Raw genomic sequence first — 14,167 nt, forward strand, 5'->3', positions numbered from 1 at the left:
GCTTTGTAATTAATAAGGCAGTTAGATATTTTGTCTTTACTATTTAGAAAAAAATAAAAAAAACAAATTGATGATATATCTGGTACCCATTTCCATATCAGGGGAAGATTAATTTCATCATTTTCATGTTCTCTGCTAATCCTGGTATAACTTTAGACTTATATTAGTTTAAGTATTTCTGGTGAGCCTTATCATAGTTATTTATCATGCAGAATATTTGAATACATTTAAGTCATTTATACCTTAAATCATTTAAATGTATATATAAATTAACAAATAAAAATTGGAATGGAATGCATAGTCATCAAAATTTAAATGACATCAAACAAAATTGAACCACAATTTTTTTATGTCAAACTTTTTTAATTACCATTAAAAAAAAATAAACGGAGTTGACATGGATTTGAAAAAAAAATTCAATATTATTATATTCGGTACGTAGATATTATATGCGCACCACTCAAAGGATGGCATCCTTGTAACATGCAGACATCATCAAATTCTTGGATATTGAATTTTGAATTCAATACTCATGGTGCTAAAATCATATCAAATTATTTATATATGTATTCTATTTAGTAAATATTGAAATAAATAGTATATTCGATGTTATGATTCAAAATCAAACTTGTAATTAAATAAATACAATATGAATTTGGATGTAAATTTTAAAACTAATAATATTATAATACTAACATATAAATAAAATAAAGTTGTGTATTTACCATTTACATTAATGAAATAAAAATAAGAAAATTGATGACATATATATATATATATATATTATTTGATATTCATAATAGATAACAAGCATATAAAAATGAGAGGACTTCAAAAAGACTATAATTCAAGATGCATAAATAAAAATTATAATAATATCAATAATAGAGATGCAAAAAAGGGGGGAATTTTGTGTATACACTTCCAAAAAAATGAAATTACGTATTTACCCCTTGAAGATTCATAATATCATATTTATCATTCTAAATTTCCAAAACTCACAAATTTATATAATTTATTACATTTTCTATTAAAACTCAATTTAAATTTATAAACTTCTCATTTTATTCTCTATTAAAAAAAATAAAAATATGTAATCATTGCAAGAAAAATATCCAATCTTTGAATTGTTCGATTTTCAATATCAAATAATTTATTTCTCTATTTGTGATGAATAACGGTGAAATTTGCACTTTTATTTTCTCACCTCCCCCATATTTCATCAGAAAATGAAGTACCGGAGATGTAGTATTTTCTCCATTTAAATTGTAACGGAGAATGTTAAAAAAAGAAAAAATAGTAACGGAAAGTAATTTACTTTTGGTATCTTATAGTAGTAAATGTTGGAAAACTTTATAGAATGCTCGTTTTTTCAAAAATTAAAAACAAACATTTTTTTTTGTAAAAATGTCCTCGTAGGTTAAAGAACTTGATTTTAACCCTTTCCTCCTCTTCTCTTTCCCTTTTCCTCACTTCCAAAATTTTAATATTTTTGCTCCTAATTAAAATTTTTATAAGCTTCAACATTTTATAATTAAGAAGAATTCAGCTTTGTATTTTACAAAAATATGTATGAAGTATTATATTAAAAAAAAAAATACAATGTAGATAGCGCTTCAAAAACTTCAGGGGTAAACATTAAATTTGTACCTATACAATTTTTAATGGCTTGTAAGTGCTAGTTATGTGTTGTAAAAGTTATTTTGCATTGATTATTTTTACATGTTATGTTTATGAATTGAATGTTATATGCATTTTATTTCATGAATTTTATGTCTATCTTTAGAAGTATTCAAAAAGATGTATTTTATTTTGAACTATAAAATTCTATATGATAATAAACATGCATCTCTAATATGTTTGCAAATTTGATTATTGGCATGGGAAACTAATATACCATGATAAGTTTGTTATGTTGATTAAATTGCATTGTAGTTCTATTGTTAACATAACATAGATCCTCTATATAGGTCGCATCAACTGAACAAAAAAAATAAGAAATGATATTTTATTCGTATGATATGAAATAAAATACATGTGATAAAATATTTTTAAAAAAATGGCTGCTTAGAACAAATATAAATTTACGAAAAATGTGCATATTGTTTATATAATGTGGTGCACATTATATAATATAATATACGTGGCACATAGATATAATAATGTATAGAACATTGTTGCAACATGAATTATTAAAGCCCAAAATTAGTATGAGTTAGAGAAACGAAAAAGAGCCAAAACAGACAGGACCCAACGGGCCCTGTGCGTCTGGAAAGGTGCGGCCCATGGTGCTCTCTTTTGTTAAGAAGAGTTACGCATAGAAGGTTATGCAAAGGAAACCCTAATATTTTTGTATATAAAGAGAGATGGAAAGGAGTTTTATGAAGCCCCCTTCTTCCTTCTCTCATATTATAGTCTCTTTCAATTAAAAGATAAAGAAGAGCTAGAAGAGTTATAACTAAGTTATAAACTTAGATTAGATTGAGATCTTTAGCAACATCTGTTTAATCTTTGTTTAGTTCAAGGTGAACAGTAGGATATCGTTTCGACAAATAAAGGTATTCAAGAGATCTAGAGAGAATACGGCTTCTCTACTTATCAAATTGATATTTGATAGAGGTACATTCAAATCTTCTTTTTTGATTTTTTTTTTTTTTTTTGAAAAATCAAATCTTCTTTAGTAGATAAATTTATGATTGATGAATAATGAATAGATAATTATTTGTATTTAAGAATTGCTTGTATAAAATTAGCATAATAAAGCAGGTTCATGGATGCCTGTAAAAGAGAAAAAAAAAATAGTTTTTACCGTCTTAACGCATCATGGAACTCTTCCTTTGAATTTTGTTGCTTTTATGAAAATAGTACACTTTTAAAATTTAGTATCATGGAGATAGAAAATTACAAAAGTCAAGTTTAATAGTACGAAAATTTGGAACTTAAAAATAAACAGCACAAATATTGAGAACTTCAAAATTTCTAAGTACCATATAAAAAAAAAATTCATATTTAATCATAATAACTACTCAGCTTTTCATGTATTCAGTCATTCTATATTCCACAAATAAAATGGTTAGTTTTACAATTCAACATTACTACTATACATTTACGAAATTATGAACTCGTTATTTGTATAAATTAAACATCCAAATATTTTGTCTTCAAATTTTAAATTAAAATTTAACATTTAATTTTTTGTCGATTTATGAAACTAATAATCATGTTTCAGAGTTCAATCAATATTATATAATATTAAAAAAATCACTTTTCTTATATTTATTTCTATAACTAATTTTAAAATTTATATTTTTAAAAATTTTAAAATTTATATTTTTTAAACTTGAACAAATTACAACATATTCAAATTTTAGAGGAGCAGATTTTTATTTTGTGCTTGAAGAATTTTAAGAATTATCCTTTGGACATATTATTTTAAATAATGAAGCTATAAAATTTTGGTGAGATGTTGGAGGTTTTAAAATTTTTATTATGAAAATTGGAAAATAAGTTTGTAAAAATATGAAAAAGAATGGGAAATAGGTGAGGGAAAGAGAAGGAAGAGAGAAACTGTAAAAAACAATTTCATGGGACTAATCGGAAGGTAATTTTATTAAAAATTTAAATTCAAGGATAGTTTCTTTCAAATTTTGACAAAGAAGATAATTTTTAAAATTTTCCTATATTTTTTGTAATTTTTTTTCTTTAGAATGAGATGATTTTTTTATGGAAATAAATATTTATGTAAGGCAAAATTAGTGCCTGGTGCATTGTATGAGATTATTAGCAGTGTAGAGTGGCTTCATGGCATTAAAGACTAGCAAATAGAAAAAGATATACTAATTATTAAGGGGTTAAGACCCTTATAAATATAAATTGACATTTTATACTTTAGTCTATTAAATTTTATAATTTACATATGTATTAATACCTTTTAATTCTTCTTATAAAATAAAAATTGCATTGTATTTGATTTTTTAGCCCTCTCAATCTCTATTTTCTAGTTCCGCCCCTAGAAGCTCTCGCATATATACAACAGTTATACTTATATACAAGCCGTCGCATGTTCTAACCTATGAATTTTACAAATAAAGATTGTCTTGTGTCATGTCAAAATGATATATACAGGAAAGTAAAGGTAAAATTGCAATTATGCCATTTCGTACTGTATCTTGTAGAATTTACTGGCTACTTAATTACCAAGTTGGATATATCAACAATATAAAATTCAATTTCAATATTTGTTTTTAAAAGCTTGCCAACTTATAATGTTTCTTCCATAGAATGTTTAAAATTTCATTATCACAAATGAAAATATTTTTTCCATTAAACAATTAGTACCCAAATTTTCATGCAGTTTACCATTCCTCTATATATTATATAGATACTGTAATGTAATATTCGAGCACTTATTTTTTATCAATTGGAAAAAATTTCAATATTTTTTTGTAGTAATTTTAGAACTTATTTCGTCCCTTCCCTTAAAAGGGACAAATTTTAGTTTAAAGAGTATTAGTTTTAATATTAAATGTAATATAATATTAGTTTAATCAATATTTTATTCATTCTCTTCATTGCTATTTCAAATATATAAACCAAACAACATGTTTACTAACCCGAATAGTTCAAAATTAGCACTATTCTCAACCATTAATCTAAAAATCGTTATTCTTACACTAATCCTTGCACAATTCAAATGGTACATCCAAATGTACCTAAAAGAAAAGTTTGGGATTTAGAAAATGTAGAATTTTTTTGATTAAATTTCCGGCCCAACAATTAAGCCATGAAATAATACTATTATCTCGTTTTATTCTTCACTATTCTAACTATATAATCCAAACACCACTTACACTATTTTAAATTGCCCAAAATTATCACTATTCTCATATTATTTGAATTAACACTATTCTTATACTACTCGCAACCACTAACCTGGACAAGAACTATTCTCATATTATTTTCTCGTAATTCAAATATATATAATATAACTATAATTTTTTTATATATACATTTTTTTAGTTCAACTTGTTGAATTCAAATTTTCACAAGACATAGTAAATTCTTATTGAGATCAATAAAAAAAAAAATAAGATCAACTGTGAGATCAATAAAAAAAATAGTTTGAATTAATTGCACATTTACTAATTTTTTTTTTATATTAGTAATGCGATGTATATGTGTAAAGTGTGAAATGAATGAATTTTAATTAGAGACGGACATAGAAATTTGATGAGAGGTAGGCAAAAGATTAAAGTTTACCAGTAACTTATTGAGATTTCAACTACTGAGATTGAGCTTATCTCAATCTCGCCGAATCTCTTCATCTGCACCTTGTTGTTTCTCTTTTATTTTATTTTTTCTTTTGCTAATTGTCTCTCCACTTCTCAGTTTCTCTTTTTGCAATTGAGATTCGAAATTGTTGATAGGTCTCCAATTGCGCACTGTAAGTTGTAGCAGATAAAAAAAATGCAGCGAGTAGCAATTAATTTTGAAATTGTTAGACTGCGAAAAAGAAATAAAATAAGAAAATGAGTTCGGTTGAAGAAGTACCAGACTCCGAGAGGTAACATGCGCAAGCAAAACTGTTCACAAAAAGTAGACAATAGTCCAATATATGTGCTAATTTTTAGTTACTACCACTGGGTTTTACTGGGCTTGGGCCTGGGCCTGGGCTGACCCTAATTTTGATAATGATAAAACTAATTATTTTATATGTATTACTCGTCTATAATATCTTGTTATTCAATAATTTAAACAAAAATTAGGACACAAATAAAATCAATTCTTAAATAATAACAATAAGGGATAAATAAGTTCAAATTTTAATAAATATGAGTATAAAAATATAAAAATACAAAAATACTTCCATCCGACTTGAGTATAAAAATACTTTTACCTAACCCGTATCGTATAGGTGGAGATCTTTTAAAAGTCTTTTGTCACTTTGCCAAACCAACCCTAGACCCCCAAAAGATTGCACCTTAAAGAATAACAATAAGGTATAAATAAGTTTAAATCTTAATAAATATGAGTATAAAAAATATAAAAATGCTTTCACCCGACTCGAGTATAAAAATACTTTTACTGACTTGTATCTGACCCATATCGTATACGTGGAGATCTTTAAAAAACCCTTTGTTACTTTGCCAAACCAACTCTAGACTCCCAAAAGATTGCACCTTAAAGAATAACAATAAGGTATAAACAAGTTCAAATCTTAATAAATATTAGTATAAAAAAATATAAAAATACTTCCACCTAACTCGAGTATTAAAATACTTTTACCTGATTTGTATATGACCCGTATCGTATACGTGGAGATCTTTAAAAGACCTTTGTTATTTTGCCAAACCAACCCTAGACCCTCAAAAGATTTCACCTTAAAGAATAACAATAAGTTATAAATAAGTTTAAATCTTAATAAATATGAGTATAAAAATATAAAAATACTTCCATCCGATTCAAGTATAAATATACTTTTACCTGACCCGTATCATATACGTGAAGATCTTTAAAAGCTCTTTGTTATTTTGCCAAACCAATCTTAGACTCTCAAAAAATTGCACCTTAAAGAATAACAATAAATATGAATATCAAAATATAAAAATACTTCTACCCGACCCCACCGACCCGATACGAGTATAAAAATACTTTTATCCGACCCGTATCGTATATGTGGAGATCTTTAAAAAGTCCTTTGTTACTTTGCCAAACCAACCCTAGACCCCAAAAAAATTGCCCTTTTCCTGCAGCAGCCTAACCATCGGATCCCACCTGACGTACACATCGACTCTTCGTCTTCCTCCCTCTTAATTAACGAAACATACTCTTACGCTGCTCCCAATCTCTCTTCCCTTCCATCAATCCCATCCACCGTGAAAAACAAATCCAATCTGAAGATACAACCCAGTCACATACAGACTAGAAGGAAGAATTGGTGCAACTCGAACGGTAAGTCTCTTCCGATTCAAGCATTCTTTTGCGCAAATAGTCCGATCGTGGGCTGCCGATAGGTTTTCCAAACCATGGTAGCAGCAACATACTGTTGCTTGCTACGGTACAAGGTCGTAAGTTTAAGTAAGGTACCTCACAAACAATGGAATTTGGGGGAGGGGCGGAGGAGGTGGTTGTGCTGGGGCCCCGCTGGCCACCTCCTCTCTCCGTCTCTGATTGCTACTGGTTCTCTGTTTAATTGACGAACTGTAATTGCTTGCATTTGGTGTTTTCTTATGAAAGGAATAAAGATGGTTCGTTCTGTTTTTGAGAATTAAGGAGAGGGTCTCTATATTTTGATTATATTTTGTATTTACTGAATTTTGGTTGGCTTTTATTATATTCATATCATTCGTTTTTCAATTAAAGTTTTGGAATTTAATTATTCAAGTTTTTTTGTAGCTGATTTGAAATAAATGGTTATTGGTTTTTTTTTTTTTTTTTGCTTTCAATCTTGTGGAAAGTTAATGGTTCAAGTAGAATTGGGGTAACCCTATAGCATTGGTAAATGTCCGCTATTAGTGCTGACTGTTGCTCATGGTGAGTGGCATAATATTTATTTAGGAAAAACAAATGTTGCAAACTTTTTAACAAAATAAATATGGTGGAACTTGGTTTTGGAATCATTGGCTGGAATCAACCAGCATGAACTGGTATCATGCGGGTACAGCACTAACCAGAATGTATTTCATTATGCTTTTAATGTTGCATTAATTACATGCATGCCGTGACGAACAAGAAGCTGTCATGTATACCCTCAGCAAAATGAGAAATATCTCAGTTGGCCAGTTGTCCAGAAACCCCTATTTTGTTCCGGTTCTCTTAATACAAAGAAACCAAAAGGATGATAAGTTTGGCAATTTGTCAATAGATTAGGGGAGAGAGAGGTGTAGTTGAGAGAACCAGTATCTTATCCTGGTAAAAAGGTCGTTCCTTATATCTCAGGATATACTGACTATATTATACTGCAGGTATTGGTGTGACAAAAGGTTCTTTAATATCCAATTTTCTCTGAAAGTTTTTGTTATTTCCTTATGTAGGTCTTTTGAAGATGGCAGGGGCTACTGTCAAATAGAACCATGACAACAACCTAAAATCGTAGTTAAAAATAATAAAAAAAAAGGAAATTTTACCACTCAGAAAATCCAAAACGTGAACAACAACCCTCCCAAGTATAGAAGTATGGAATGTAACCGGGATGATGCCCTACGGGCTAAAGAGCTTTCAGAAAAGAAATTACTGGCAAAGGATCTAGTGGGATCCAAAAAGTTTGCACTCAAAGCTCAAACACTTTTTCCACCCCTAGATGGCATCTCTCAACTGATTTCAACAATTGATGTATACCTGGCGGCCGATTCTATGGTTTGTGGGGAAAGGGACCTGTATGCCGTTCTTGGTGTAAGTCCCTCAGCTGACGACGAATCTATTAAAAAGCAGTACAGGCGTCTGGCTTTACTGTTGCATCCTGATAAAAATAGATGTGTTGGTGCTGAGGGGGCATTTCAATATGTTAATGAAGCATTTAACGTGTTGTCAGATAGAGTGAAAAGGTTGATGTATGATCAAAAGAGGAATATCAGAGTTGCTAAGAAGCAAAATGTTGCTACTACTGGTGCTGGTGGTTCGAGTGGTACAACAAATGGGCTTTATGGGCATACTAAGCATGCAGAGTCGAAGGCCCGGGCTCGGGCCACACAGACGGCTGCGCGGGTTCCTCCAAGGCCGGCTTCAAGGCCGAAGACCCAACTGAGCACCTTTTGGACGTGCTGCACTTTATGCAAAATGCAGTATGAGTATTTGCGCATCTATATGAATCATAATTTGCTATGTCCCAATTGCAAGAAGCCGTTTCTGGCATTAGAGACTGCACACCCTGGCTCTAGCAAGGCACCATTCCCAGCAACTGCAACTGAGACGGCAAACACTGGCTCCAGCAATATGCCATTTCCAGCAACTGAGGCAGTACACACTGACTCCAGCAAGATGCCATCTCAATCAACTGAAACAGCTCACCCCGGATCCAGCACGCATGGTGATGCATCTACTGCTAATAAATTCAAGTGGGGCCCATTTGATCGAACTGCCGGGTCTGCCAGTGCCCGTGCCTCTGCAGAAGAGGCAGCCTATGCAGCCGGTAAAGTGAGCCAGGCTTATGGTTTTGTGAAGAGAACAAGGGAGGAGGCACAGGCGGCTCTTAAGAGAGAGAGAGAAGATGTAATAAGGAGGCGGAGTGAGGGCTCTATTAAAAAGAGATCCAGTAATGCTGCTGAGAATGTAAATGTGAATACTGGGTTGGGCGGAAAGAATCATACACAACAATCCAGTAATAAGAGGATGAGGACAGGGGAAAGGGTGTTTACCAATGGCTTTGGCAGCAGTGGATCAAGTCAGATCCCGGGTCAGCATCTGAACTCAAGTTTGTTTAGAGCTTCCTTACTCAAGTTAGACTACAAGGGAATGCTTTTGAAGAAAGGTCTGTCTTATGTACAGAGAAAGCAGGATGAGCTGAAAATGCAGGATATGGCGAAGGTGAAGAAGAAACAGAAGTTAGTGGATGAGAAAGATGCGATGCAGGTTGAGAGGGAGAAAGGGAATGCACCAAAAGCAGATGAAAATGAAGAGGTGAAGAGTGGAAAGAACGGGGAGAATGATGACATATCTGATTCAACTGCTCACAATCAACATGATAAGCTGGTTTCCATGGATGTGCCCGACCCAGAGTTCCACGACTTTGATGGCGACCGGATTGAGAAACTATTTAAACCAGACCAGATCTGGGCCACTTATGATGATGAGGATGGCATGCCTAGATTTTATTCCTTTATTCAGAAGGTCATATCTGTAAACCCATTCAAGATCAAGATGGCCTATCTAAGCTCCCGTACTAATTCTGAGCTCGGAGACTTGAACTGGGTCTCGCATGGCTTTGCCAAAACCTGTGGTGAATTTCGTCTTGGCCGGTCTGAATTAAACAATACGGTCAATATGTTCTCCCACCAGGTCAAGTGGGAGAAGGGGCCCAAAGGGGTGGTTACAATATTTCCCCAGAAGGGTGACATATGGGCCCTTTACCGGAACTGGTCCCCTGACTGGGATGAAAACACCCCAGATGAGACCATGTACAAGTATGATATGGTAGAGATATTGGAGGAGTATAATGAGAAAACTGGCATATCTGTGGCTCCACTAGTGAAAGTTCATGGATTCAAGGCAGTTTTTAGGCAGGACCCGGACCTGGCAAATGTGAAGCGGATCCCTAGAGAGGAAATGTTTCGCTTCTCCCACCAGGTACCTTCCTACCGGCTGACAGCTGATGATGCTGGTGCCAATGGTCCAAAGCTCATAGGGTGTCTGGAGCTGGATCCTGCTGCCACTCCACTGGAGTTGCTACAGGTGACAACGCCAGAGGCTGCACAGGAGGCAGCCATGGCTGACAGTTAGAATTGCCCATGCCCAACCCCCCTTCCATTCCCCCAACCCCCCATTCTCTCATATAGTGGTACTTTGAAGTTGGATTTTGAATCTGTATAGAGTTTTATAGCCCTTTTTTTGGACAAGCTTTAAAGATGCGGATGGAGACTGGTGATTTTCTCTCTTTATGTAAGGTCAGTTTCAAAATCTCTCTTTTATGCACCTTAATTTTTATAGTTTGTTAATGACAAGGGTGCAAGCTTAGTCTGGAAATTCCAATAATTAACCTTCTTTGATGTATGTGATATGTGCTGTTCCAATATTAATTTCATAATATTATCTGATGTTTCATAGATTGAAACAAAGTAAAAATAAAAAAAGTAGTGATGATTGTATTAATAAGGAAATTTAGAAAAAGATCATCGGTGATTATTATATTGTTAATCAGAACCCTAAGCAGTATATGTCAGATTTTGGAAGGGAGAAAGTTTTAGTAGAATATATAATTTTTATCATAAGCAGCAAAAGGTAGGGTCTTGTAAAACTTTTGTTATAGTATTTAGTAGCAAACTCAGAGTGGCTTATTCAGTTGATCTATCTCTCCAAGATTTCTGAATCAACAACTGTTTAGCCCTAAATTTGAGCAGAAAGATTCAAACAAAATTCTGTAGATTAACAAACAAAAAAAAATCTAGTAATCCTGTATTCTAAAGAAAGAGCTAGATTTGGATTTTTTTTTTTTTTTCAGTTTTTAACGTAATCTTGAAAAGTTAAAACAAGTCAGTGACAGTACTTTAAGTTCAACAATTTAAATGGAAAAATAAGTAGATCTAAGTTCAGAACTGACCTTTCAATAGCTCTTGAACTTTTTTTTTTCTTTCGTCGTAGAACTTAAGGTGTTTAAAAAGAATTTAATAAAATTGTAACTGGAATCTTCAAATCAACTACTAAAGGATTTAAATAAATTACCTTGTATTGAAATAGCACAGATCGACACCAGACAAGATCTCTTGAGTCGCTATCTCTGTATTAGTTTGCATATAAACCACAAGATAAATGGAAGATCAATTGATATATGAATAAAGATCAGTTGAAAGATCAAATCAAATCACTTCACCTCAAATAAAATATAGCATGGATTGCTACGGATTAGATGGGTAGGGTCATGCGATAGCTTCTTTATATGAAATTTGGGAATTCTCTGCAGTAGAGATTGTGGTGCTCGAAAGAAAGGTGAATATTTGGGGAAGATGGAAATTTCTGAGGTGTTAGTATTTGGCAAGAAATAGGGAAAGTTGGAGCCTCGGGAAATCCGTCAACCAATCAACACGCTCCTAATAGCGGTTTCTCCTTCCTCTATATTTTATTAAGGGAAGTACATTGTATAGAATTGCACATTTATGGGGAAATTTTATACTCTCCGAAAACTAAAGGGCTTTTTGGGAACTTTTTTGATAAAATAAAAGGCATGTCCGTCTACTAATCAAATCACTCGTAATGGCCCATTTCTCCTCTCCTACCTTTAATTCAGAAAGAATGCAGTGTATCCTCACAAAATACTTTTTGAGTAAATGCATGGGCAAAATCTATTTTCGGAAAAGTGGGGTGCATTTTTGAGATTTTTTTTCATGTAAAATGGCTTTTAATTATCGAAATAGAAATTTTGTACAGCTTTGGTGAATATTAAGTTTATGTGTGCATGTACTGAGGCGCTGAAAGGATCATGCAAAAACTATCGAAATCTAGGAAATCTTGAGACTTTTAAGGAAATAATAATCTTAATACCTGTTGGCGAGTGTCTAAATTCATAGCTCGAAATTGAATACATCAACAAATACATTGACTTAGACTTTTAGATAAGATTCACAAAAATGAATATTATTTTGTGAACTATCTGGACGAAAAGGCAAAAAAGTGGAGAAACTGATTAATGCATATACAAAATGCCATTTTCATGTTGATCTCACCTCTAGGTGTCGTGTAAACAACCATCTATTTTTAAGTGCACTTAATGACCTAAGTGAAATGCATGTTGGAGGTTTGCATCAATTCCAGGGGCAGGGTTACTTTTGAGTAGGGTGAGGCACTTGCCACCCCTGGCCAAAGTAATTGTTAAATTACACCTGAAGAATTATATTTATAACCAAAAATAATTGTTAAGATTTGCTTTGATTACAAAATTATTACAAAATTGTGCCCTATCTTGTAATTTTGCCTTACCCCCTACTATACTGGCTCCACCCCTAATCAATCCTTGTCTGCAATTGCTTAAAACTGTTTCTACTTCATCAAATCCTCATCTAATTTTGGTAAAATGCATGGCCAAAAGGGATAATTTAAGTGGAGCTTTTGTTCTGTGCCAATTTGTACAAGCTAGGATTTTTGATGCACTATGTTTCTACTGTTATTAATCCCTTTTGTACCATGCTGGTCATACTTTCTGTGGCTATATTTCCCAACCTTTATGGAAAGTCCTGGTGTTTAGGGTTGATAGTTGTCTGGTAAATTCTTTAATAATCTGCTTTTACACTTGTGCAAAATTACTTTCAGGTTGCTAACACTTGTCAATTATTCTTATATTCTTTGTGCAGAACTGAAATAGCAAGGTTTAGGTGGCAGCCGGAGGACTAAAACTTTCTTAAGTTTCTTGATATACCAACATTAATCTAGGTCAACATTAATCTTAGGTCAATCCTCTGACCTATCTCCAGTTGTGGGTGGCAGGGTGTGTAATGAAAAAAAGAAAACTAAAATTAAAAAGGAGTTGTGATTGTTTTTGGATGTTTACTTTTTTTATTTCTGGAGTTGGGTCAGTTTTAACTTTAGGGTTAATGTCAGCTAGTTGCTAAGCTTTCTTTTGACTTGTGTAAAATGGTAGTTAATATAGTATTCAATACTGTGCAATTTTGTTGCTGTGGTCATGCTGCTTGTGAATCTTTTGAGTTATCAAGAAAAGCTATTTTCGTAGGTTTTGCCTCTGACAGGGGGGATATCCTTGTTTGCTGAGTTATGCCATCCAATAAAAACCACATTTGGTTGTGTGATGTGAAAATGTGAAACAGTATTTCCAACAACAAAATGCAGGTTGCACATTTAGAGTCTCTCTAGAGAAACATATAAAACCCTATGTTTTAGTTGATCAAGTATTGTTCCTGTAATGTTCCCTGCTCAGTTGCAGTTTAATTCGGCTATAAGAGCAACTACATGGGGAATGTCATTCCAATTGCAAATTCAAAGTGATAAATTCCTTTTTAATTTTTGAGATGTATGAGAATTTCACAAATAGTATAATTTATTTTAGAATTTTAATGATTACTTTGAAAACACCACACTGACAAAAAAATAATTTCCCATTTGTTCATGTCTCAAAAATTATTTTTTTAGATGTGTAAGATTTTTGTTTTTTCAGTTTTTGGACACTAAAACCATTAAAATTAGTTGTGTAAGTACAGCGTTTTTGAAATTACCTTTTAAGTTAATTTCAGTTACATTTACCCTAATTTTGGCAATGCTGAAATGCACTAAACCATAATTGAAGATATCTAAATATGTGTAAGAAGTCTCTTAATTCTCGTTCCAGTAATAATTAAAACAGGTAGCTAACAGCTATTTTTTTTTTTGAAAACAATTATTGCGCATCAACATAATATTAGCGCAGGAGATAACCTTTGGAAAATACTTTTTTAACATTAGCAATTTAACACTACTAAAGATGAAAACCAGTACTTAGTTTATAATATCACAAAGACAATTCTCAGAATAT

The 14,167-nt window shown here is 32.3% G+C and overlaps 1 protein-coding gene across 1 annotated transcript; it reads left to right on the plus strand.

The window, feature by feature from the left end:
* The first annotated feature begins 6,718 nt into the window (after positions 1-6,718).
* LOC144569333 (uncharacterized) lies at positions 6,719-13,308 on the plus strand. Its single transcript, XM_078319628.1, has 3 exons — positions 6,719-6,951; positions 8,034-10,598; positions 12,996-13,308. The coding sequence occupies exon 2, from the start codon at positions 8,176-8,178 to the stop codon at positions 10,432-10,434; it is 2,259 nt and encodes a 752-aa protein (XP_078175754.1). The 5' UTR covers positions 6,719-6,951; positions 8,034-8,175; the 3' UTR covers positions 10,435-10,598; positions 12,996-13,308.
* The last annotated feature ends 859 nt before the right edge of the window (positions 13,309-14,167 follow it).

Source organism: Carex rostrata, chromosome 18 (assembly GCF_964058835.1).
Source record: "Carex rostrata chromosome 18, lpCarRost1.2, whole genome shotgun sequence".
Lineage (NCBI taxonomy): Eukaryota > Viridiplantae > Streptophyta > Magnoliopsida > Poales > Cyperaceae > Carex > Carex rostrata.